The 27,811-nt window shown below is 42.0% G+C and overlaps 1 protein-coding gene across 2 annotated transcripts in view; it reads right to left on the bottom strand.

The window, feature by feature from the left end:
- DCX (doublecortin) overlaps positions 1 to 27,514 on the bottom strand; it is an 83,980-nt gene extending 56,466 nt beyond the window's left edge. For both annotated transcript variants that reach the window (XM_009970564.2, XM_032996029.1), the window contains exons 1-3: positions 27,345 to 27,514; positions 25,409 to 25,799; positions 14,610 to 14,950 (exon numbers count right to left, since the gene is read on the bottom strand). In XM_009970564.2, the coding sequence (XP_009968866.1) occupies positions 14,610 to 14,950; positions 25,409 to 25,772 (705 nt within the window). In that variant the 5' untranslated portion in view covers positions 25,773 to 25,799; positions 27,345 to 27,514. The remainder of the gene's footprint in view (positions 1 to 14,609; positions 14,951 to 25,408; positions 25,800 to 27,344) is intronic.
- Positions 27,515 to 27,811: the final 297 nt, after the last annotated feature.

The following is a 27,811-nucleotide window of genomic DNA, read 5'->3' as shown; positions in this document are numbered from 1 at the left end:
CAAACCAATAATGCTTTCAGGTCTTGAGTTTAACAGCAGATCCTTTAGTATATTCATACATAAGATAAGGAAGAAATTCTTCAGTGTGCGGGGGGGTGAGGCGCTGGCCCGGGGTGCCCAGAGCAGCTGTGGCTGCCCCCTCCCTGGAAGGGTTCAAGGCCAGGTTGGACGGGGCTGGGAGCACCCTGGGCTGGGGGAAGGGGGCCCTGCCTGTGGCAGTGGGGTGAGACTGGATGATCTTTAAGGTCCCTTCCAACCCAAATTATTATTTGATTTTATGAATACATCAGTTAATCCACGTTAGTTTGCATTTCACCAGTGAACTATAAATATTCAGTGTTGGGGTTTACTTGTTTGGCTCCTGCATAGCACCTTGCATAATTAAACTACCCAAATGCATAAAATTAATAGCTGACTAGATTTGATATATTATATCTATATATTTATACCTGAAATAAGAAAAAAGTCCTGCAAAAGCAGAGTTTACAGCTTCAGTAATGTACGAATGTAGTCACTGGTCACTATTAATCAGAATATTATTAAGGAGAGGAGACCAGCTTCAGGTATGGCATGTTTCCTTGCCTTTCCTCTGGTAGTACTTAACACTGCTCCTCAAACTCTGCAAAGCACCTCCATACAAGCTAACTTGCAGGGAGCTATTCACATGCTTAAATGCTTTGATGCACGTGAATTGGAATGCTCAGCACTTGGTCGCATTTGGATCCAAGATGTTACTGATGCTGGCACTGGCTTGAGAAGTCCTGCTACTCCAGAAGCGCAAGCTGAGCAGCACTGATGTTCCCTGTTACCTCTTCCTCTGCACCTTCCTGTGCCTAGGTCCTGCCAGTCTCACTCTTAGTAGAAATCAGCTGAAACATCAAATAATTTAGGAAGACACAGCCTACACAGGAGCAGAAATGAGAATCCAGGAGTTCATAAAACCAGAGCCTGTGCCCAGACCATTAAACCACAATGCTTTCACCTCTGGAAGTTATTAGTTCTTTTTATCTTGCACAAAATCTGAGGAGTGGCGTATCCTCCTGAGGTAGAGGAAAAGTCATTAATAGCTATATCACAGACATGACCTGCACAGTGTACGTTTATTACACAGAATTAACAGGCAGGCAGTCACACACTGAATTCAGGAACAATGATTCATAAATCCAAAAGCCAGTCTGACATGCTGCTTTTATACAGGACCTGGTAAGAACCTGCCCAAACCAGAAGTGGAAATCATGCCTTTTAATTTTATTCCTGCATTTCTGAAATAACAGGCCACTTCTGGCACATGTTGTCACTTCCCTGACTCAAGGAGAAAAAGGTAGATGTTAAAGAAGCCATAAATAGAATCTGCTGTTGCTCCCTTTTCTATTATGTTGACTTTGATTCAGCTCCCTGCAATTAACAGGAACAAGAGAAAGACAAATAAAATTATCCCAGCTGTTTGTGGCCGACAGACCTGGCCTCCCAGCTGAGAGCTCTTTGTGCTGCTGAGAGCGTCACCAAGCAACCAGCCCTTGCAGCTGCCAGACTACAAAAAAGAAGTGAAAGCATGACTTATGGAAAGGAAGCACATGTGAAGGTTGGGACTAAATCAATCTCCACTTTGTCTCCTGCCTAAATATGGCACCAGATACAAGAAGAGATTGCTCTCAATGGATCTTACCCGCTGAGGGGGCAGAACCTGGACATTTATTTTGTTTTAGAAGCCAGACCCTTGGAGTACTAAATCCAGGTATCCTGTACACAATATCTGGATGCAATGAAAAGACGAGGGATTGAGTCTGTTACAATGTTATTGAGACTTAGTATTCTTCAATCTTAGCTGGTGGTCCAAAAAGCAGCAGAAAGTGGACCACAATACAGCTGCCAGAATGACTATATTGTCCCAGTTGTAAGTCAAACCCACATATAAGTCAAGTGGAGGTGAAAAAAGATTGTCTGATAATTGAAACAATATGACAAGAAAAGCAAGGCAAACAGGCAAATCTCCATGCACACAAGCAGGGAACGAATAAAATGGGAGGGGAAAAAAAATGGAGAAATAAATGAACATTCAAACAGTGCTCTATGTTTTACTGATTGGTATAGCAATGACAGCAGTTAGAAAACTGTTAGAAATGCATAATAGACATTCTTCCTGCAGAATCTAGGCATTCCTTTAAGAAAAAAGGGTTGAGAAACTCTGACCCATACCATCCCTGTCTATATCATCCCTCTAGCTCTGGGCAGTAGGAATAAGTCTTACAAGTGAGTCATCTTCTGTTGTGGCAAAAAACTGCTACAACAAAGATGTGTGAAAACTTTTCAAACTGGAACATTAAAGACAAATTGACAAACTCATTTCAGCCTCCCTGTGAGTTTAAATGTGTCAAGGCACACCTATCTGAAAACACCAAATTAATTGCCTTAACCTAGGTCACGCACTGCAGCTAAATCTAGGATTCATGTCAGGAGCCCCGAGACCCACTCTGGCTGCTTGACTACCCGAAGCATACTGCCTCTCCTCTGTGACACATGATATCTCCTGTAGCAACTACCTTCTGGTTTTGAGAGGAAGAAAGTCTTTGGTGAGCTATGCTTAGAAGAAAAAAACAAGTTGGTTTTCACTGGTATTAAATATTATGAGATCTATAAATTAGTGCTCAGTGTATCCACTTTGGCCCAACTTTATTTTCCCTTGTTTACTGTCCATTTTACACTAAATTGAACACTTCACACCTGAAACTGGAAACAACCCAAACAATGAATGTCAGGATCATATGGTATTTTTTCCAGCATCTATTTTCTGGAAGAAAAAGCATTCTGCAGAAACCATGTAAAATGGAGCAGTTCTGCACTGTTTGGCACTAAATCGTTACCTGCTGCCAAGAGCATTGCAAAAACTTTACGAAGCTGCTCATGATATGGATAAAAATCCAGGGAAAAGCAGACATTTCAAAAAGCTGTTCTCCATTTGCAAGCTGCAAGAAATGCCAAGATTGTAAAGATCTCTGTTGCTTTACAGTGCTAAAAATAACATTCACCAACTACTATTGAGACTCTTACACAAAATTCAGCCAGCCTTATGGCTTTCATTTTGATGGTGAAACGTACACATCATTCTGCAACCTTCTGTGACTAGGGTTGTCTAAAATGAAGGAAATCCCCAGTACCATTTATTCTTAAAGTATTAAAATTCACTAGAAGCAAAAAGATGCCTCAATTTTCAGCTGGTATTAAGAGATGTAAGTTCTTGTTTCTAATCCATTATGAAGGGCTTTCAAGTAGGCAAAAATAATATTCTTAGCTCCTAATGTTGGCTATCTAACTCAACTCTTTGATACACTTCATTTACATGTAATCCTGCAGCCTGCCAGCAGTTGATAAGGTTCCTGATATGTGCACATTTGAAAAAGGGAAGTTTAGTCCTCTTACTGCCTTTCTGGAGAGCTGAGCTCCACGATGGAAGGCTGCTCAGGTTTAAGGTTTCAAACAGATTTTTTGCTTTTCTGCAAATGCTTCTCAGCATTTGTCCCCAAATAATTTATCTGCTAGGTTTAAAATTCTTGACAAAGTTGACATGGTTGTACTGCATTTTTGCTTGATTCCATTATTAAAATACTTCACGGGTTCTTGTAAATATGAGGCGATATGGAAGAAGGGTGAAGGGCACAATTTTTCTCTCCACTCCAATGATACTATTATGTAGATAAAGACAGGGCAACAGTTAGACATATCAAAGAAGTGGTTGACAGAAGTTAAAAATCCTGAGTTAATGCCTATACAACACAACTGACTGAAGAATGGACAAGTACATTCACATTAAGAGCAAGACTTCTACAAGGACTGTATTTTGTGCCCCTAATGTAAGAGTAGGGTCAACTGCATGCAGGTTTGACAAACCCATTTCAAATGTTCCACCATGCAGTGGGATGACGTGTCACCCGTCTATAGAGACTTAGCGTATTCCCCATCTGTAGAGCTACAGCTATAGCTTCTCTCACCATCTTCGCATAACTAGTCACCTTGGACCACCAAAGGAAGTTAACTTACTGGGTGCCAGGTCATCTCAATGCCACAGGCAAACTCCCAGTTTCATACTTGCAGGCACAAAACCATACCAAGACTTAAAAACCATGGACAGCCATGTAAGCCTGGGGGTGACTTAGCACTAAACACTTCATGGCATACGCACTCTGACCATTTGTAACCTTCTTTGTGTTTCACTGAATTCCCTGTTATACTGCATTAACAAAAGAGTTACCAAGCACATGCACGAGCTACCCCATCCATTCTAGCTGCTTCAAGAGAAGATGGGAGAGTTGCAGAGGGCTGCAGTGCAGCACAGTCACTGGAGAAACTTATTTACTTCCATATTCTGAGACACATTTGTGAATGTGGAGAGGTAAAGTAGAAGGGTAAATGGAATACAGCAATATTTTAAAAAGCTGTTCCTTTCTGTCTGATTTTTGAATGCATACCATATGCTTTAGCATGTTGTTTTGATTCTGTGCTAAGATATTCTTTACTAGTCTGCCTCATCAAGACCAATCCTTTCTGCAGAATAGTTATTTTTAATTTAAAAAATAAGAGTAATTTTTACCAGTGTGTGCTGCTTTGCTCTTATGATCATCCATTACACTGCCTGTTCATCTTTAAGTCCCTCACTTGTCTCCCAACTTACTTTATTACAATAATTCTTTCATCATCTTCACCAAGTACTTCCACCTCCAGATCACTCAAGATGACAGTAAACACCACTTTTATCTTGATACTTAATTTTTACTCTGATAAGAAGTTATTTCTACCCCGGTTTCTTCTTCTAAACCTGTTTCCCATCTGTGATAGTATTTTCCGTTCTTGTCACTACTTCAGGTTTCTTAATAGATTTTTGAAGGAGCCTTTCCTCATGAATTTTTGAAGTCCAAATGTCCACTGGCTCTCCTCTATCCATGATTTTATTTGTTCTATTATTCTATACCAATAGATCATCAAGGTGAATGTTTTTCTTGCAGAGGTTATGTGTATTCATACCTTGTTATGCCATGTTTCATATTTCACAATTTTAACTTTCATTTCAGTTGATTTATCTAGGATAGAAGCTGAATTTCCTAGTGTGTTTTCACCACCCAACATCCAGAGGAGAACAGGTACAGCCATTAGTCACCATTCCCAGCCCCTCTGTTCCTCTTTCAACAATATTATGGATGTGAGAGACTGAGGAAGGGCACAAGAAATTACATCAACAGCACAGGGGTATAGCAATAGCTTGAAGAATACATACACCACAAGATGCTTTCCTAAACCAATTATTCTTTCCTGTTCAGAGAACCTGAATGAAAGTCTGTAGCCATCAGCTGTTCTCTGTAGCACAGTTAGCATGGCTAGGTGTTTCATGTGGTGGGCAATCACAACCAGGGAGTGATATCCACAGCAAGGCAGGAGCAGAACCAGTGGGCCCTGGCAGCCGCAGGGAACCGAGTACCAGCCAAGCAGCACAGAGCAGATGGTGAGGGCAGGGGAGTGCGAGGAAGGAGCCCCAAGTCCTGCTCTCCCCTGCTGCCCTGCGGGCTCACTGGCTGCATAATTATTCCTGTGGAGCCAATAAAGCTTGTTGTGTTCATTGTCCTCCAGATAACAGAGCTCAGACCTGGAGGACTGGAAGGACTGACCTCTCATGCCAATTCTGACTGAAGCAAAATCCCCCATAAAAATCCTTCTAATGAATAGTGCATATTATCTCATCTTACCCATGTCTGGGTTTTGTCCATTTTATTCATAACAAGGTTCCCCATCTGGGGAAAAAAAAAAAAAAAATAGTTAATAAAAATCAGACTATATCTCACACCCACTCTGGTTGAAAAATCCTTGATCTGAAGTATTTTTCAAGATAAAAAATTAGATAAAAGTATCACGAGCCAATACATTAAAACAAATAGGAAATTTTAAATTATGTGGATAATTTAAAAACTGTTAATGACAATGAGATTTGCATTATCTTAAAGAATAATTTAAAAGTAAGCATTTTCAAAGTGTAAAGACTCCAGTAAAATGCCTTTGGTTTACTAGAGTAAGGGAAGAAAAAACAACATGACTCAACAATATCACTGTCAGACCACAATAGTCCCTGGGATCCTTTAACTAAAAGAAGAGTTTAGATTGCTTAGCCAGCAAGTTGAGCTGCAGAGTTGTGCTCTGCAACACTTTGCAAAATGTATTTATACAGATAGACACACATGCATATACTCATACCCCGCTTGCTGTTAACCAGGAAGCTAGAGCTATGTCTATTAATTCAGAAAGGACTGGCTGTAGGTTCACAGGGGAGAGGGTGTGTCTTGTGGCTGGGAGCAGTGAATGCTCTGGTAATTAGCCTCGCTTATTTTTTCCTATTCAGTTTGAATTCAGAGCTAAGCAAATCTCCAAGAGCAGGCCTGCAGTTCCAGCTCTGTATGCTAATCGATTTGCTGCAGCCGGAGAAGCCCTGAACACAAGCTGGAATAGCCCTCAGCTTTCATGGCTTGTCTTTGCACTTCCCCACAGCTGCAGACCTACCTTAGCCAATTCTGAAAATCTGTATGGACTGGATCCAACTTTTTCTCTCCTCAACTCCTTTAGACATACTTTTATTACACACATTTCTGTGCCAGTATCTTTTGTGATCCCTGGCAGACCAGAGGGTGGATAGACACTGTCGTCCTCTGCACATGAGCAAAGCTATCACTCGTTCCCTTACTGTCCCAGAGACCCTTGAATGACACTGGCATCATGTTCAAAAGACGAGATAAGGAGGCTTTTGACAGCCTCTCACACTTAGTCTGGGCCCTTTGCAACATGGATTCATTTCCTTAACACTTAAGCTCCATCAAGATGCACATACTACATGCAAAAAAGAGTAATTACTGGTTCAGTTCCCTGTGCAGTTTCAGGGACAAGAAAGAATGAAATACTGTTGTGCTGGATGATAGCTCTATCACGCTATTTCTTACCAGCCTCTCTTATTAAGCTGTATGCCTTTACCCACATCTAGTAGAGGCTCTTCCAAAAGAAAAGTGCAAGTATGAGCTGTGTCATAACTTACCTGCTACTGAGTGAAGACAGTCTTTTGATCAAAGGCCAGTAAGAGCTGAGAAGGGAAGGGAAGAAGTGGTTTCAGGCAGACAAGAAGAGGTGGAACTTGCAACAAGATGTTGAATGTGGCACCAACTGCCATCACATGCTCAAGGTGTCTCATACGGGGTGAACTCAGGGAAATATTCACACATGCAGTGAGCTACTGCAGGTAGGGAGATGAGAGCAAACAGACTATACATGATGCCACTCGCAGCCTAAGACTAAGGACACTGGTGCACCGGAATAAGACAGACATTTTCTCATTACAGACAGTGAAAATACATGTATTTGATTATTCTACATGATCAAAAGAAATAAGACATTTACTAGAGCTCACACATTGAGGTAGACACTTGCTCAGAATATATTCAGCATAACCTGCTCCCACTCAGAGCAGGAGGGACTCCTATTCACACTGGTGGGATTTCTACTTGAGCACCAAAAAGGAACTAGAAATTTAGTTACATGTGACAATACAAACTAGCAATGGAAAAAACTACAAGGCTTTCTTGGCCTCTCTCAGTTCCTGATACTCAGCCTAATTTCCCTTGCTCATTTTCAGCCCATTTATTCCTAGATAAACCCTCTGGCACTACAGTGAATAATCCCCTTTTCTCCTGGGATTCAGAATGAAAAGGGAACATGTCACTGTATGACAGAAAGAGCTGCTAAAATAAAGATGCTAGTGAGGATTGAATTTTTAGCATACGTCTCTTTTGGGGTGTGAATAGCACCAGGATTCAGTAATAGGGGCCATGTACTCCTAGGTCACCAGGTCAGATGTGACTGCATCTTTCAATAATTTTGACAGCCTGCCATCTGTGACACAAGTAGCAGGTGTTCATGTGGATCTTGGTCAGTACATGGCAACTAGCAAGGCTTGTGCTTCTAGAAAATCAACAATTTTCAGCAAGCAGCAGTGTAACTCTGGAGCCTGCTTCTGGACTTGGAGCCTCACTGCCTTAAGTGAGCAATAGATTCACTACAACTTTAGCCAGTATTTGCATAATGACAAAATGCCAGTGAATACCCAGCACCAAAGCCCTGCTAGATGTCAGGCAGGAGCAGGACACCTCCTTCAGAACCCGAGGCTGAGGCAAAGCAATGGCAAAACAGCCACCAATGTTTGCAAGATGATGTTCTCCTCTGCTGTCTCCCCTTGCTCTGCACATGCCTTGGGGAGCTGCATGGAGACTGCACTTATAGCAACCAGGTCAGTCTCAATGCTTATAGGAGAAGAGATTTGATCAAGACTTTAGCTGCTGAGATCAGACTGCTTCTGCCTTTGTAAGTTCAGGAACTAGGATTCACAGTGTTCCAAATACGCCCCTTTTCACCCAGATTCTGTGGCCCACAGACCTAAAGTAAACAGAAATTAATAAGCATAAGGTTTCTGAATAACATCTCAAAGAGTCTTCTGAATATTTTATCATAAGTACTTAGATACACACTAATAGAAGCTTGGTTTATTCATTCTAGCAAATTATAAAATCCTTAAGGGATACCTGAGGACTAATTGGTTTTGTCTGTGTTAGTGTCTAGTCATCACATGAATTGGGCAATGCTGAATTTCCAGTTTAGACTAAGAGCTCCCTAAAGATAGAGAACTAGGCTACGTTGTCTGGCAGCATAAGTGACTTGGGTTCAGAAGTTCTTCAGCCCATACATTATTACTACCCTTCCTTTCATGACACATGGTTGCTAGAGAGGAATAATCTCATGCAAACACCCCAAATCAGAGTAGTCTGCAAAAGCAGTGAGGAGGAGTGAAGCTGGGAGTTAATCCTCACACCAAGTGATCTATCGGGGGAGGTGGCTATGGGCCGAGATCCTGCCTGCACAATTCCTCTGCTGGTGCTTGCGATCCAGACCTGTCCTCTTGGTATCAAAATGGGAGATTTATGCAAGGCCTGCCAAATCTCAACAGTTAACAAGATGTACTGAGAAAAAGATGCAAAACAGATACAGTTTTATTGTTACAGTTTTATGCAGCAGGGAGGGAAGATGGGACTTGCCTCTCCCCTATTAGCACTGGCTGCTGCAGAGCCTTTTGCAGGAGGCAGAATACAAAACACACTTGCATCCATCTCCTGCTCTTTCCTCCCATTTGCTCTGGGGCTAGATCCCATCTTTACATGAGTGAATGAAACTGCTTTGTTCTGGGGTTACTTAAATGCTGTTCTTCAATATCCAAAAGGGCAGTGAATTACGAAGTCTCAGAAGGATGAGGAGTTTCTGACATCCTATCCCTTGACATGTGTAGTAACGCAAACCAATTTGCTTGCTTTGTAACCTTGAACCTCCTGCCTCAGGGTGTAAATTAACTATCTCCAGGGCTCTAGAGGGAATATTTTGCCTCTGATCTTTCAGCAGTGCAGATGTTACAAGGTACACCATGGAGATATTCACCTTCTTCTTGAGCATCAATTACAGATTACAGCCATTGGAGGCATTTGTATATTTTGGTACAAACCTTGTTCTACGTCACATTGATACAATTGCATTAATATAATCAATAAAGCTACAATATCCTGGCAGAGTTTGGTCTGCTGCTGGCATTGATAATTGAGCAATGAAATTTTTACTAGTTTGTTTCCAAATACCAGCTTAAAATCAGTGCAGCAGCTCCAAAGTTTGGTTGGTTTCTCCAGTGCAACTTGTACAGATGCATCTAAGGTAGTTTTTTACTAGTAGTGCAGTACTAGGACCTGCTTTATCAACTACTTTGTTGGCTTTGACCCCAAAGTCCCAACCTTTAACCTGTTGTGAGCCTAGTCATTCTGCTTCTCCCTCTGTGGCTGCTGTTCTTCCTCAACGCAAGTCATCTAAAATGAAATGGCAACTTCTCTGGACAGGAGAGGTGGGCTGGCCTCCTAAGCATTTGCATCAGCTTTGCAAACAGAAAGATGAACTTCACTCATCATCTGCCACATGAAATCCTTATCAAAAATACCCCTGCTAGAGGAGACCATAATTTTAAGACTAGGAATTCTTTTGGGAGCACAGTCACAAATGCCTTGACATATGAAAATGTACATAATTTCATCTGATGAGACTGCTAACACTCAGAGGGAACAGAAGCACTTTGTCTGGGCTAGGTAAAAGCCAATGAATAGCACATATGTGACTTCTCCCTGTGCTTGAACGTTTCAAAGTCCCAAATAGATCTTTACATGTTATTATGGGTAAAAACACATTAAGTTCCCTGCTTGTTGACCAAAATACCTGTATTTATGTGGAAGTGAACTGTACAAGCTCTCCCTGCTCTGAGCAGCACCTTATTTTTCTTATTTGGTGATGCTAATTGGGAGGTCATGGAATGGGGTATTTAGTTAAAACACTGCAATACATCAGCTGGAGAAAAAGCAGGAGGAATTCCATACCACATAAAATATCTTAATGCTAAAGTACAACTGAATATTCCTGATGAATTGCTGATCACTCCAGAGTATCACCCACTCATCCAATCACAAAAAAGGGACTGATTTTTGTTACTACATCTATTCATATACTTGCTGAACAACTCACACTCTTTGGAATACAAGACAGCACAGGAAAAGTTCAGCATGTACAGATGACATTAGCTTTTACAGGTCACTTCTTAAAAGCAAGAATGAATGCAGACAGACACCATTGGCAAAGCAAGATGCAGAAAACAGAAGATGGGCACTGGTCTGTCAGTGATTAAATAGCCTCCTCTTTTCCAGAAAAACACTTATTTATTGTACACCGTGGTGAGAAAAGCTCAAGCACAAATAGGACAGTAAATCTATATATCATTTCTAAAGTCTAGTTCAGACTATTGCATTCAAATGAATGCAACTTCATCCATGGTCTCAAATTCTGTTTTCTAATTTGGTTTATTAATGACATGAGGTAGGAATTACCATTGTGTGTTTAGAAAGTAGCCAGTGCTCCCAGGAATCCAGACTTATTTGTGACACTGGATATAACCAAGAGTTTAAAAGAAGAAAAAGAATCTACCAAAACAACTGTTTTCCAACATGATCCACAGATCAGATCAAACCCAGTCCTGCATATGTATATATTAATTATACATATTACACATCTCAACACAACAGTAGTTGTAGTCATGAAACCAAGTGCTGAATCTGATTTGCTGCAGTATTTAATGCATTGAAGTCTTTGACCTATACCATTTCCTATAGGCCATGAAAGCTCAAAATTTAAATCTCTGTTGTGATTCTCTGTCATGACGAATTTTTGGCCAACAATTTGAAACCACTTTTGAGTTCTGAGGTGTCCATCAAGAGGAGGGAACAAGCTTGAGTACAGACAGACAAGGCACAAGTCATTAAAAATATGTGTAAAACCAAGTTAAATAAACTACTTAAACACAGGATGCTAATCTAGCAGTTTCAAAAGGGCCATATTTCTACAGACAACTTAAGACATAAAAAGAAATAAAATTTCCTTAAAAAAACCCTAACCTCACTGTTGTTCTGAGTGCTACATTTATTCAAACACACCCCATTCAGCTCTCAATTAACTGCTTTCTCACTCCAAATGCAGGCCTGCAGTGCATGGAAATGTAATTATTTACACACCACTATCATTGCCACTACTGTCTGTACTTCTAAAGCATCTTGATTACTCTACTGATGAGCACCATGGAAATGCCTATAAATAAAATAATCATATCCCCCTCATTAAGTTACAGTTCATGGACTGAGGAACGATGATTATCCTTTGTACGTTCCTTTTGTAAATTTTATCATTTCACAACAGAGGGAGTAACGTGCCTCCGATGACACTCAAAGAGACAGACTGTCAGGATTCTTGTCAGTATTTCAGCTCTGAGCAGCTTGCATCTTTGCATGAATATTTTCTCTTGAAAATAAAGTAGTGTTTGTCAGAATTAGGCATTCAAGAATCTCTTTCTAATGTCAGAATCAGACATGCAAAAACCTTTAATATCATGTTAGAAGGTCTGATTTTAATGGAGCAGTATGTCATAGATACCCCAACAGCAAACATTGTACCCACAGCAGAAGCTTCTAACTCTAGTTTCAACACTAAGAACACACATAGGTGGAAAATTTCAAATAAACTTAGATTAAAAAAAAAATATTGAAGGAAGCCTTCCAATAAAAACAAAGCCTTGGTGAACCAGGTTTGCTCTTCAGGAAGCTTCAACAGTAACTGATGCTGCAAACAAATATCAAATATTCCATTATCATCAATCACAAAATCTCACCCTTTTCAATAACTGCAATATTATGTGTACATTTGCATACAGTTAAACTCCCAGTGGTGTCTCTATAACACAATGAAATATCACATTTCATGAAATGGTGAATTATAAAGCCAGCAAAACAAGTTCAATGTGATATCTTTACTCAGACTTTATTGCAATCATATTTCTGCAATAAAAACTGATGGTGAAATTGTCAGGTTGCCCCAGTCAAAACAGTGCTGAATTAAGGCACCGGTGACTGTACAGTTATCAGAGCCTGACATGAGGAAAACAAGTTTGCCTTTTACCTTTTGATTCAAGAAGAGTCATGTATGGTGTGGTCTCTGCTATGGACAACAGGTTGTGGTAGGAATTGCTAGATTACATAGATCTGCGTGCCCCTTGCTCACCTGTAGTCCCATGCGAGGCAGCCACTCTAACAACAGATTGCAGCCTACCCCAAAGCAGCAGACACTAAGCAGACAATCTGTAACCTGAGAGAAAGCTGTGCTTCCCAAATCCCCATTTAGGAATTAACACAATTTCACAGGCTGGTCCAGTCACCAGAACACAAGCTCAGTTCAGTTTATGGTGTGATTTGGTCTTGCTCTCCAGACAAAGGTAGAAGGGAAAACACCACTTATTGCTGTAACTAAGCTAGAAGGTGGAGAAGATAAAAGTTTGATGGAAGCTCACAGGGCATCCCTATTTCTGCATGCTGTTCAAAGCAACATCTCATCTCCAAAATGCTGTCTCTCCTCAAATAACTGAGGCAATTTACAGGTTCAGATTAAGATCATCATTCACAGCTGTGAGAGAAACAGGACTCTGTCAGCATGAGTAGGCAACTGCTTTCACACCAGATCCATCTATTAAATCCTTTGTAAAGCTGCTGTGATTCAAAACACATGGTCTTGTGCCCATGTATGATTTTCTTAGTCAGGACAGATCATTTGACTCTCTCCTTTCTCTTCCCCCAGCCACTTCCAAGGTTTCCAGTACATCTCTTCCTGCATCACTGATTATTTACAGCATGCTACTATATCTATGGACAGTCTAGCTGGAAAGTCACCCACTCATGTATAAACTACACATCTTATGAAGAAAAAGTGCTGAGTTGAGACAAGTGGAAAGAAAAGCTTTGACAGACAGTTGAGATTTGTGTGTATCTGAAGCTAGAAGCAGCCATTAACTAATGTACAGGATACTGAGGTTGGAACAAAGCAAGTCTCTCAGACAGGCTAAAGTGACATCCTACTTTTAGCTCCCAGACACTGCACCGGGACTGTGCAGGACACTTTATGAGCCTAGGTTTGAGGTTAGAAGAATTAACATTTTAATATGTAAAGTCTCCGTGTCAGTTGGATGCATTGCCTAGGGTTGGCACCTGATTTCAAGAGCCAGTATTTAAATAATTTTCTCCAGAGATAGGAAAGAGAGTTAATTTAAAGCAATAGCATCAATCCCTAGAATAGCCAGCATCCAACCCCCACACAAGAGCTGTGCTGCCTCACCCCAGAATCTGGAGCAAGAAAAATAGTGACAAAAATAAGATCATCCCTCAGTTACAGAAGACACAGAACTGTTAAATCAAGCTCAGAGCTGTCCTTGAAGAATCTAGCTCTTCCCAGTCCCCAGAGTTATCCTCCTCATTCCTTTAAGGGTTTTCATAGATATAGCAATATGAAATGGCTTATTGCTGTGTAGCTGCTAACAAGAGACAGATGTTTCCTTCAGTTACAGGAAAATGTAGACATGAAGCACATTATGATGACCCACTAAATATTTTTGACCCAAATCCCTTTCTGCGTGGTATCTAGTCATGCATTTCATCAAGAAAATGCAACACAGCTCCATGCTTTTCCTGCTAATTACTGAGCTAGCCAGAAGAGCATGCTTGGATCAATTACTTTATCTTAGTAAGCCTTCAGCTGAGGACAAGGAAAGTCAAGCAACACATTTTCACTTAGTGAACCCAAATCTCAAGAGTTCTTGAAATTACTTCTGAGCCAAATCAACTGGTGGCTGTGAGCCGAACTCCCCATGTTATTTATTTAGCTAGTCTGGAAGAGACGCACTGCACACTGGCGTGCAGGATGGAGCATCTGTTTCACTCAGACGGTTGGCTACATTCTTTACTTGATATTAATATCAGTGAAAATTTAGTAACTTAACCACTGGCATGAGAAGTCTGACTTCTAAGAGAACAGATGGCAGTGATCATCTCAGGTTAATTTTAGGCTTCAAAAATTGTTCTGAGTCAGCAAAGCCTCAAGATAAGAGGAAAAGAAGACATAACATCTGTAAAATCTCCTACCTGTTTCCCGTCCAAGGTATACAGCTTTTTGACCACTCCCGTCTCCAGTTTTATAGCTTCAGTGATATCGGTGAGAACTTGCTCAAACGAATGGGCAGTCTTCTTGTTCAAGAGCACACGGACTGCCTTCCGGGGCTTCACCCCACTGCGGATGATGGTTACCAGCTTGGGACGCACAAAATCTTTATTCTCCTTTGCCTGGGCACTGTTGCTGCTGGCCAGAGACTGAGGTGCTTTCTGGTTGGCAGATGTCTTCACGTTGACAGACCAGTTGGGATTGACATTCTTGGTGTATTCTACCTTCTTGAAGAAGTTATCAGATGAGCAGACGTAACTCTCCCCTTTTGAAAGAAATGAACACCAGTCTAATTCTACAGTTATTACTGTAAGACTGCTGAAAAACACACTGTATGTTTCCCCCCATTAATCATGTAACTCATTAATAAATGTTTTCATTATCACTTCCATGACAGCTTCTTATTAAAACATTTTGTCTTATTTTATGTTTATGCTTATCTAAAATATGACTAGTATTTCCTCAAAGTAAGCAGGTCAGCCATAGCTTGCATCAGCAAATACATACTACCATTCATTCACATAACCAGGGGTTAAAAAAGGTTGGGTGTTATAAAGGTATTTAAATAACTGCAGATGCATCTAAACTGTCTAAAAGCTCCTAAACACCAAATTCATTTAATCACCTGAATTATTTTGTAAATTTGCCAGCTTCCTCTCCATTTTTACAGATCTAGCTACTACGTCAGTCTGTCATCCCCTGCCAAGAGGATATCAACATTCATCCACAGAGTACCTTTTGCATCATGCTTGAAAAATAATGAAAATCTGGTAATAAACAGTCTCCACCAAAAGCAGCTTTGATAAATCTAGCAGTCATAACAAATACGCTCTGTTATAGTGTCAGTGGTTTATTAGAGGACAGACATAGTGGCAGCTGAGATAAAACACTACACCAAATACCACTGCTTGCTTTTATAAGGCTGGTACCAACCAAAAATATATTAAATCCAGATTTAGACATTGTAGAGAAGGGTTACACAGTCTTGTTAGTAATTCACAAAAAAAAAAAGCCCTTCCCTCTCCCATCCAAAATTAGTTTCAAGCTTTGTCTGTAATTTATAGGATCCTATCTACCTAAGGTTTTAAGACCACCCTTAAGGATTTGAGGATCTTCTTTTGGGCCTGCAAATCTGATAGATGCTAGAAGAGTTGTTACTACAATAAGACTGTAAAACAGTATCCCTAAGGGAATGTAGCTGTCTAGTCTGAAATGACTCAGGCTGCTGAGCACTTGAGGATGAACTGAAAAAAAGTCAGTCATTGCTAGAAGAATCAGGTTTTGTCTCACCAGCAGATAAAATTTTAATAGGAACTGAATACATAACATGGATACCTTATAGAGTTTCTTTAAGAATCTTATTGGGCTGATGTTACAGAATGAAGTTCTTCAAATATTACGATAGGTTTGAAAACAAAATATAGACTTAACTATTTTGAACAAGAAAAAAATCCTTCCTTATATAAGCAGACTGGCTGCATTTTCTTATCTGTTCCCTACTGCAAACTCCAGGGCTTGGACATCTTTGAAAAGCCTACCCAACATCTGAGTCTGCCTTTCTGTTACAGATCTCTAGGACAGGATTTGACATCCAGTTGGAAAAGGTGAATACGAATTTCCAAACAGCCCACGGATTTCCAGAGAATTTGATGGTCCAGGCATGTAATGTATCCAGGGTAGTGTTCATATACTCATCCTTCTGCTGACTAAATTTCATTGTTGATGGAGGCACTGACATGATCACTTCATAGAACATATGGTGAGACTACTAACAGGTACACAATACACAGAAGGCTTTAAAAGGTTTAAAATTATGGTGTGTGTTGTATTTATGTCCTTATTACTGCTAAGTGTTTGATGTCACAAACAGCCAAAGAAAAGATGCAGGATGCTAACTTTGTTTTTAACCCCAACTTGGTACCCAGTTTTCCAGAAAGTGATATGTAGTCATGGTGCTTACATCACCAACTGAAGCTTTTCTTCATCTCCCCCGTTGCATAAAATGACCAGAATAATTTCTCAACAGGAAGCAGATACTCTGTTTTCCCTTCTGAAATTGGAAGAGAAATACAGAAGGGAAAAGAGAGATAACAAGGTTCATGATGAACACTGTCATTTGGCCATTTTACCAACTAGTGTACCCCAAACTAACACAATAATCCCACCAGTAGGTTCCATTGGCTTGAACAAACAATAAAAATCTATATTTGAGGCATGTATGCTGTCAGCAAAACCCCTCAATAGACTGACCATGTAGTACCCCTAGCTGAAGCTCCTTAATTCCTTACATTTCTTGAATCCGACTCAACAGAGGTATAAAGATACCCCAGAGTACCATACATTATAAAGAATTCCCATTTGAGATACTGATTGTTTTCTAGAAGCACTGAATACTTTAAATCTTACTGATTAATAAGTGATAAGTTGTGGTTTATTCATCTGCTTCAGCCAAGCAACACCTGGTGAGCAGGGGGCCCCCACATCTCCAGTTTCGCAAGTGAGTGTGAAGTGCAGCGAGGGGAGTTTGAAATGCTCACAGGGAATTAGCCCCCCTAAGAACCTGAGCCCTCCCAAGCCCATAATCCCTGAGCAGCAGAGCCTTTGTAAGCATGCTCAATAGAACTGTAGCATTATCCTTTGAGAAAAGGGATTCCCATGTTTAAATGCAACACTAGGAATAAGTGATTTGAATACTATTCTCACCACTGCCCCAGGCCTTCCTGTGGAAGCTCCTGACCTCACCTGCACCTCTGCTTCCCTACCTGAAAAACAGAAGTAGTAATATCTGTGTCTTTAGTGTTCAAGGCTTGACTTTCATCTGTGTTTACGTAATACTTCGGGATAGAAGATGCCACAATGAAAGAAACTATGTTTGCACTGTGTTCTATAAACACGTGATGTGTCGAAGCATATTTTCCATTAATAAGTTCCACATTTTAAAGTAAGCAGAAGACATTATTGGTCTGTTAGTCTCTAGTTCCAGCTGAATTGTTTGAAATTCTTCACTGCACACCATAGCTGTCTAGTATTTACAACAGCATACACTGAAGGCAATAGTGGCATGAAGGCAATACTCTTCTAAGCTGTGTTTCCACAAATGTGGTATTAGGTAGTTGTGCCTTTCAAATTATGTTCACAGTCACAAGTGGAAAATGTAATCTGCCCTTTCTCACTTTGTTTCATTTAACCCAAACCATAGAAAATATTTTATTGAGCTCTAAAACTGGACAGAAATTTGCTTGGAGTGACACTTCAGAATAGCAGTTCAGAATAGCAGTTCAGAATAGCAGCTCTTATCAGCATCATTTCTGCAGTTACAGCAGTATAGCTCCAAGGAAGAGGAGCTTTTCTTTCCTTCTTCCCTGACCTAAAGATGTAACCTGAAGCTTTAACTTAAATTAAAAATCACTTCAACTGATGTCTTTGCAAACTCAGTTTATAGCCCTCAAATAATAGCAAAATTACCATTCAAGTTCCTCAGTGAGGCGCATCCCCTTTACCATTTGGCAGCCAGGAACAAGTGCTGTTTCACTTCCCACAGCTGAGTTTTACCCAAACCTCACCACTGAGGTGATACCAGGATTGGGCAAGCATGGGCTAAAGACTTGTGAACTTTCCAGCTTTGAACATGTGTATTGTGGCTGGAAGATCACAAAAGAGAAATCTTATGGGGAATAGTGCTACCATAGAAAGAGGAGTGCTTCCTTAGTTTCTCTGCTATGCCTATCTAAGCTAAGCCTATAATGAGAAGTCACGGTGTACAACTGTGTCAGTCAAAGAAATATAACTGAGAGACACTGCATGGTTGCAGAAGACATGTGCAACATAACAGAAGGAAAAACGTGGAAGTGAATAAGAGATTCCGTCAAAAGCAAAAGAAACAACTCCAAGTATATTGCTCCTCAGCCCTAAGCATAAAAATCTGTTCACAAATATTTTCAGGAACACGTCTTTAGACAGCAAGCAGCTGTGTACATGTGCAGAAATCCAACTATAAGCCACGAGAAGGTACAATTAAGAGCCATGACATTACTTTCAAACAAAACCCCAAATGGGGCCCCCAAAGAGAGACACTCATGCATTGAGGGTGGGAAGCTTCTGTAAGAGTGAGAAGCATCATCCTGACAAGATCCACTCCACTGCTGGACACCACGCCATGGGCACGACACCAGCAGTGCCATGGACAGCATTCTGTCAGTGCAGTGCCAGGTCAGTGCAAAATGCCCTTTCTGCACTGCAAAGCCAAAGCCCTGCAGGATAATGCGCACTCGCCTTCATGTCAGTGTTCTCCAGAAACGTCAGCATTTCTATTGTGCCACGAAACCACCCAAGGAATTTGTTTATTCCTTCTATCCTGCCCTTAGCAGTAGATGGACTAACTGTAGACCTTTGACCATAAACCACAATCAGCATATTTGCCATTAAGGCCATGACTTGCATCACACTGAATTACTCTGGCTACAAGTGCTTTATACATTACTATGCTACCCATTTGATAGAAGCGCAAGGTGATTGTTCAGCTCCTAAGGAAGGGATGATCTCAGCAAACATAAGGTTTGCCTTAGAGAAGGTTTCTTAGAGAAACTCTAAGCTCAAGATGAACACTAATCCTTCAACTCTCTTACTGCAGCTCCTTGTAACAATACTAAAAATGACAGCCTACACTTTCAGAGAAAGTTATCCTTTCTCAGCAGGCACCAGTAAGTTTTCAAGTATAATGAACTGCGGGCAGAAGTCTTGCAAGAAAAATTGGGAAAGCTGGATTGAGGCCATTTTGAAAGTGAAACTGCTAAGAGTTATTCCAAAAACGGTCTCTGTGGGCTGCATTCAATTATTTTCGTTGTTAGCTCTGCTGTCGCAAAGTTGAGATCGTGCTACTGTGCCCAGCTTTCATGTTTCAGGGGATTTACTATGACTTCAATAGGAATTAAGTGGATTTAACACCTTGCAGAGTTCATTACATATGGTGTTAAAGTTTCAAATGCATGAACTTCTTGCTACTTTATGCATTAAAAAGGATATTCCTCTGCCTCAAGACCTACACCACCATGGCAAAATGAACTCTGGAAGAGCTTCCTTCCTTTGGCTCTTTCACAGAGGGCTCTCCTATCAGAGAGAAGAACTTCTTGTTCTGTTGAAAAAGTGAAAGAAATGCATGAGTACCAAATCTCCTTCAAAACAACATAATGCCCATGAAGAATTTATGGGGCTACACCAGTCCTAGTGTGATAGTCAGGATGAGCAAGCAAATAAAACAGAACCACAATGATAAGTTTTGTAATATAGGATATAATTATCCAAGCTGTCAGGACAACAGCCATAGAAAATAATGCCATAGATTACCAAGACTTCATTATTGGGCTACATGAATTTCAGTTTTCCAGGTAAACTGGAACACGTACACATTGGGTGGAGATTTCAATATACTTCCTATAAACCCCTCAGTCCCAATACACACCAGACTCTGTACAGCTCCAGGGTGGAGCTCCTCCTCTGATTACTTTAAACACTCCTGGACAAGATTTTGGAAAAGATTCCCCAGGGCATGACAGGATACAAAAAGCTTGGAAACACTTTCTGGAATATCTCACACAGCCCAAGAACATTTGCAATGAAACCCCACAGAGAAAAACAAAATCCTATTCATCTTTTTCTAGTGCTTAATCTGAGGCAAGAATAAATTTCAGACAAATAGCCCAGCACAGGACAATGGCATAAATCCACCCTTGGATCGACCCTCTGACCATAACACAGACGGTGCTGTGCCCTGCCTAAAAGCCTGAGCATACAAGGAGCTCAGAAGGGAGGAGCTCTATAGCTTCGACTAAATGTTGAGTCTCTCAAATTCTAGTTTTAATCTATGTCTGTATTTCTGACCCTGGTCATACACAGCAAAGGACATTTAATCCACATGAAATCAGCCACTGACTAAAAGCAAGCCCAGAGTCGACTTAGAATAAAAAACCTGAAAGATGCAAGTACCCCCAAACCACTGCCCAGACCCTAAAAAAGGCTCAGGAAGTAAATGGAAGCACTTGAACAAGAAAGCTCAGAGCTCTGACTTCCATCTTTGTCTCATCTACTGACTTCAGACAAACAAGTCAGACTGCTTTTCTGCATCTCAGTTCCTCATCAGTAATAACATCTTCAGACCATAATCTCCCTGGGCAGGGGCTCTCTCTTTCACATCTAAATATTGCCTTGCACAGTAGGATGGCCCATTTGGTCAGCACCTCTAAATACATTGTGACAAATGTCTAATCTTTACAAGTAGGGAATTTGGCTTCTGGGGAAGTATCAGTCCCTCCCTCCAGAGGAAACAAATCAGTCTCCACCAGTACCAAGGTTAACTCAGAGCTGCAATGGCTTCAGCAGCCAGGAGTCTGCCTTGTGCCTCTCCCTCACTCTCAAGTTGCACCTCACTGTCCGTTTCATTATGTCAAGAAACTGCTAGTGGGGCCACATGGGAAAGTAGCAAAATTATGGAGTAGACTAAAATAATCTTTTGTCCCACAAAGAGCTCATTTGTGGAACAATGGGGCCAGCAAGTTGCAACCTGAGTTTGGAACATGTAGCCAAGAACAGCATTTTGTAAGCCATCTTTGCTGCTAAAGTTAATGCATAACATCAGCTTCCACCTTTATCCGGCCTTCCATTCAAAGAAAAAGAGCAATCAGAGCTGAGGCAGGGAAAATTTGCTATCTCATCACAATGGGTCTACGAGAACACAGATGCTCAAAATGAACCAAGGAAAAGCCACCCTGTCCAGATGTCAAAGGCAACTAGATTTTATTAGAAAGTTGGATGACAATGTGAGCTGTTCTAATATCAGCTCGAGCAAGGCTGGAAAAGATGGCACATGATTTTTTAAGTATCGTTCAGATTCAAGATTCCTCACAGCACAAGGCACAGAATTAACTGTTACAACAATGGCTCACCAATTATCTACAAAGGTAGCTTCATATATTAACTTCCTAAAGCCTTGGTCACTAGAACCAATTATAATATGAAATTGAATAAAGATCATCTGGTGTTCTTTTCCAAAATATTCATTTATTGACTAAAACAACGATGACAGATGATAGCACTTGTGCCCAGTATCCACTCCTGACTCAGCCGAGAGAGTATGCCAGTGGGAGATGCTGTCAGCAATTTACCTGTAGTCAGGATCAGCTGTAACAGTGCAGTAATTGGATGCTGTACTGCATTAAACCAACTTATATATTAAGGAGGAATACAGTCCTAATCAATGGCAGCATGTGCACCATCTACAAATACATTAAAACTGAATGCTGAAAATAGGGAGTCAAGATTAAGACAATGACTACAGTGATGGAAGATGGCCATTATGAGTGAACAGAGGGAGAAAAAAAAATTATCAGAGAGGAGGATTTTGAGAGAGGGTCGTTGGGTGACATGGACACAGACAGCTCTCTGGTACAAAAGGCAGAATGGAAAAAGGAGCCAGTGACAAGTAAGGAGTAACTCAGCAGGCAGCAAAAAGCACCTCTGACAAAGTCCTGGTGGGCTTCCAAAATGTGAGTTCAGTACAGGAAAGGACCAAGAGGCCCCAACTGTCAGCTAACAGGGATGTGATCAAAGAGTAAGAAAGACTTCACTTATTCCATCTTTGACAGACTGGAAAGTAAAACATCCATCCAGAACCTTATGAGAACAAGGCTGAATGCCAGGGAAGAAAAGACTATCAAGTCAGGGTTTGGAGATCAAAAGGGTTATTTCCAAGTCCCATTTAATTAGCAGCACAGCAAGTGGGTTTTCTTCACCTGAAACGTCTGTCTCAGGGATATTGGTATTGTGCAATATAATTCTCTACCCTCCAGAAGTACATTCAGATTACACCATATAGACACATTTTAAAGTCATGCAGGAGTAATCAAGTGCTTAGAACATGATGTGAAATATTATCAGTAATTCACCAGATTTTGCAGTCAAACTGCTGAGATGAGCCTTTCTGATGACTTCTTTTCCTAGGTTCTACTTGTTTACAGGAAATTAAAATAATAGTTACATTACAGCAACTAGAACTGGTTTAGTTACCCTCAGACTCCAACCAGAAAGCTAATTTATATGGCAAACATATATTGTTTGTGTATGTAATGTTCTTGTATGTCACAGTGCAATTTTCTAAAGTTCTGTTTTTCCATGCATGTACCTAGTACGCGGTTATACAAACACCCAAGCTAATAACAATTTACCACAAAAGTTGTTTACAGCCATGGTATTATAACTCAAAAGTAATATCTTTCCCATATTGCTTTTCTACAACAGATGCACAGGTCATCCCTAGAAATGGGAATATTGTTATCATTGAACTGTCAATAAAAACATGCAGATCTACTTTTGCATTTTCAAACACTGGATTCTTTTGTTTTCACTCTGCTCATATTGCATTTTCCTAGCTGATGCTCTGAGGACACAGCCACACAGACAAACCTATTTTTTAGTGCTATTTCTTCAGTGCTGTTTCCAGATACCATTTTGGCAGAGCAAAGCCAGAACCCAAATGCTAGCATCTCCTTCCTGTACTTTAACCAGCAAAAAAGATTTCCAAGAACTAGGTAGCTTCTTACCTGCAGCAAAACCCAGCGTAAAGTAGACATAACAACTAAAGGTTTCTTAACTTCACTGACAAAAAGCAGTAAGAGTATAATAGGAGAAAGAATATAAAAAGATAATTAAGAACTGTGTTTTCTCCTGTGGAGTTATTCCTGAAGAAGATTGACATAAAACCTATGACAAGCAGGACTGAGAGCTGCCATTAGAGAAGGGCTGTGGCCATATTAAGAGATCAGAATGAAACATGGCAGAATCTCTAAAATTAAGGGAGGCCACACCTCCGTTTGACAGCTGTAACTGGGCTGAGAATAACTCCAATAGGACTGCATCATCTCCCTGAAAGGTAGTAATTTCTTCCCTGTAAAACTCCACTATGGAAGCTAATATTTATTCTGTGTGCTTATCCCCACAAAGTATTTTGGGGAAATGAGTATCCCACTTGACAGAGAAGGAATTCTAGGGAGAGATGCTTTAGTCAAGGTCACACAATGACTCACCGCTGAGGCTGCCCCTGCAGTTCAGTGGCTCACATACATCCATTGTCTTTTATTAAAGGCAGAAGCCTTCTGGATTTTCTGTAGTTGCCAAATCAGCCAGGTCATCTGCTTGGAGGAAAGCATCAAGGAGCAGGGAAGAGCAACTGCCCTCTTGCAACAGAGTAATCGGGATATTCCAGGTCCAAACAAAAATGGAATATCTGAATTGCTCAGGGGAGAGGAAAGTGGGGTGGCTGTGGGTGTCCCTCTGTGCACCCCACTTCAGCTGCACCACCAGCAGAGCTTGCCCACAGCCACACCTTGGACAAGGAAGCAGGACTGGCCATGTAGCAATTTCATCCTGAAGGCCCTCCTGACACTCCCCAAGAAAGGCAGCACCCCACTGCTGTGAGGGAGCTCCCCAGGCACAGACAAGGCTGGCAGCTGAGCTCCGTGGGATCAAGCTTGCCCCCAGGCCACCTCCTCCAGACAGGACTGATTTGAGTCATCCTTCATCCCACAGTCCAAGTGACACTCAGAGGAACAGGCACACTGACACCCTCTGCCCTGAGCATCTCCTGCACACTCAGACCTGCCACGCAGGCAATGCCACTCCGTGTTCCCGCCACAGCAACCTACCCCAGCACACACAATCCCTGCAGAAACACTCCACAAATACACCCTTTACACACCCCCGCCATCCGAACATCTCAATACACCTCCCTTCCAGACAGATGCTGCGTGGACCATATTCAGATGCAGCATGTGAACCCTGAACACCCCCTCCACACACATCGCTGTGCAGGAACACCCCCCCCAGCACTCACACACACAGCCCAACACACCTCCACACACTCCCTGAGCACAAACTCCAATGCACACCCTCTGCATGAACCCCCTCACACCTTACACACACACATACGTATAAAAACCCCAAATTTCACCAAATGCAACCTGCCCAAACCACCCTTCTCCATACACACACCTTGTTCATTAACTCCCCTCCTCTAAATACACAACGTGAACTCCCAACATAGCCATCCATACACTCGCCAAATGCTGCAAAAATCCCTAACACCCCACCTTCCACACATCCACCATACACACACTGCATCCACCTCCAACACCCCACTCAAGTCCCTGCACAGCCCTGACCACACCCCTATACACACATATTGTGCACGAACCCCTCAAAACACCCCCATACAGAATGCATAAATCCCTCCCCACCCTCATTGCACATATACTACACGAAGCCTCCAGCACCTCTTGCTTTTCCATTCATACCCACCCACCCCAGTGGGAAACCCACATGACTCCTCAGCCACCCCTCTGCACCCATCTGGGACCCCCCCATTCCCCAGCCGACAGACATGGGGACGCTCTCAAACAGCCCCCCCCGAGCGATGGACACAGCCATGTCTAGCCAAGAGTAAGACACACCCCTCTAGTTCCACATCTGCACCCGAGCGAGCGTGCTGGGGGACACCCTGGGGGTGTTAGCCCCGGCACTGCCACCCTCTCTGGAGGGGAAGGTGAAGGGGCAGATTCAGGAGAGGGGCAGAAGCATCCCTATGCACGCAAGGAAACATAACCTAAGAGCAGACCCAAGTGGTGCATCCCCCTTCCCACCCCGCCTCCTCACTGCACCAGACAGCAATGCTAATTACCTTCCTCCAGCTCATCCATGCTCCCAATCTTCCGTGATCCATCGATGGTGTAAATGTAACGGACTCCCTGAGGCAGATTAATGTTGTCGGACAGGGACCGGGTCAGGTCAGCCAGGAGAGCATCAAAACTTCGGAAGCGGTCAGAGGACACGGCATATACAATCCCCTTGAAGTAGCGGTCCCCGTTGCGATAGAAACGTACCTTCTTAGCTTTCTTCTCGTTACTCAGTGCCTGTAAGGTCCTGGTTCTGTAGAAGCTACAGTGAGCACTGTGAGTGGGGCTGGGCAGCCCGTTCATACGTGAGCCTCGCATGTTTCTGGACGCCTTGTCTCTTTCGTCAAAGTGTCCAAAATCAAGTTCCATAGTTTGGTGAACCCTAAAGATCTGAAGCTGAGCAGGAAGGAGATGGGGAGAGAAGGAGTGCAAAGGGACGGTTTAGAGCCAAGCAGAGCCACAATCCAGAGAGAAAAACGACACTAATGCAAGAGCTGCGTCTAGAGCAGGACAGATGCATTTGGGAAGCGCCCCCTCCTCTGACCCAGATTTGTATTGATTCTGGGGACTGAGGGTAGGAGGGGTCCTCGTATTTTGAAAGGAATCCAACTGCTGGGGGCAGGGAACACGTTTCTAGAGAGCTGTCTGCTCCTGCACCTGGGAGTTTTCAAAGTGCAGTAAATTGGGACTTGGGGCCAAAGGGATACATGGCAAGAACAGCTCAGCCCCCAAAAACTCGTCCAAACACCAGTTGGCAATGAATTAAACCTCTGAGTCCTGTGAGGTTTCCTTTGGCAACAGAAAACAAGGAGATCCCAGTAAGTCAGCCCTTCAATCTGTCGAATCACGGAAGGAACCAGAGCATCTGAATGTTTAACATTAGAATAAACTGGCATTTATGAAAGAATGGTCACAGGGGAATAAGCAGTTTCTTTGTGACAGCCTGTTCAATAAGGGTTAGCAATGAGATCCAGCCCACCCTTCCCCCTCTCCGCAGCCCCCTCCTAGCCCATCAATCAATTCCCAGGACCAGCCTACATCTCTAAGAAATGACTGGAAAGAAAAATCTGTCATTGAAATGAGGCTTCGATAAGCTCTTTTCAGCCTGAGTCTCCTCTGAATTGCATTTCTGCTCCCATTTAATGAGGAGGAGAAAATAAAGGGGCTATTTCCACCCCCCTTCTAGCTTTAAGTGATTTAATTGCTGGAAGTGCCCCTGTCCAAGGGACACGCAGCCCCTGCTAGCTCACCTTTCATTGTTCTGAGCACAGGGGGCTCCCAGCGCAAGCGACTAGCACAGAAAAGCTGAGACTTGCGCTGACACCCAGCAAGCAGGAATTTCTGCACAGTCTTTAGATTATGCTCAAAAATAACCTTCCTCCCCTACCAAATCCCAGCACAAAAGGAGAAGGAACCCCCCAACCCTGCAACAGAAAGACCCTTCCACTCCCCCAGCACATCCAGGAACATGCAGCTCACGTATGTCACTTGCATGTTAACACAGGGCAGAAAGGGGATTTACACCAGCACTTGGCAGCCAGGTATAAATCTAGGAAAAGCTGTTGCGATCTCTTCCCCACCCCTTACATTTGCCAGAACGAAGCTCCTTCCCTGTATTTTACAATGTCAATGCGACCTGTGCAAGAAAAATCATTGTCTCCAGTCTGCAATAAAGCAGAAGATGACAATGCAGGCGATCTGCACAGAAACCCCAAGTTGGGAACATTTTCCCCACGATGCCAGTTGGGGTAGATTCAGTCTGGTGTCATACAGTGAACAATGAAACACCCAAGCAACTTCGGGAATGAATCAGAGGATGCAGGGGGTTTTGATTTTAAAATGAACTGCAGATGCTGTAAGGTACTAAGAGAAAGATTCCTCCTTTCGGTCTGACATCTGTTACTTTTCTGCATGCAAGTCACTCAAAAAAGCTCTACTCACCGGTTTTCAGCGTGCAGGGTGGAGATGCTGAGAGAAAGAAAACCAGGCTCACTCTGCCTTTGTTGTCTGAGCTCCAAGCAAGAAATTCCTGCCAGGGTGGATGCGACGCCTCCTAGGTCCTAGTGCCTTATTCCATCCCTTCACGATAACTTTGCCTCAATGGTTTTTACTCTCATCATCAGTTTTCTGCTTGTAGCCTTCTCTGTATTTGAGAAAAAATGGGTGTGTTCATTCCAGCTCTGGATATGTTAATAGATGGGTAAACAAAAAGTTTAAAGGGGCAAATTTGGGGTGATGTTCTGTAGGATGCAAATTTCCCCTTGGCTCTAGCTTCACCAAGAAAGCATCTGGCCCTGCTAAAAAAAAAAAAAAAAAAAAAAAAAAAAATCATAATTGGACCAATGCAGCAATATTATAGGATTACTAGTACAGGGAGGTCACGACTACAGTTTTACAGCTTGCTACAA

This window comes from Tyto alba, unplaced genomic scaffold (genome assembly GCF_018691265.1).
Source record: "Tyto alba isolate M040663 unplaced genomic scaffold, T.alba_DEE_v4.0 Super-Scaffold_5, whole genome shotgun sequence".
In the NCBI taxonomy this organism is placed as follows: domain Eukaryota; kingdom Metazoa; phylum Chordata; class Aves; order Strigiformes; family Tytonidae; genus Tyto; species Tyto alba.
The sequence above is the reverse complement of the archived record's forward strand: the minus strand, read 5'-3'. Positions and strand labels throughout refer to the sequence as shown.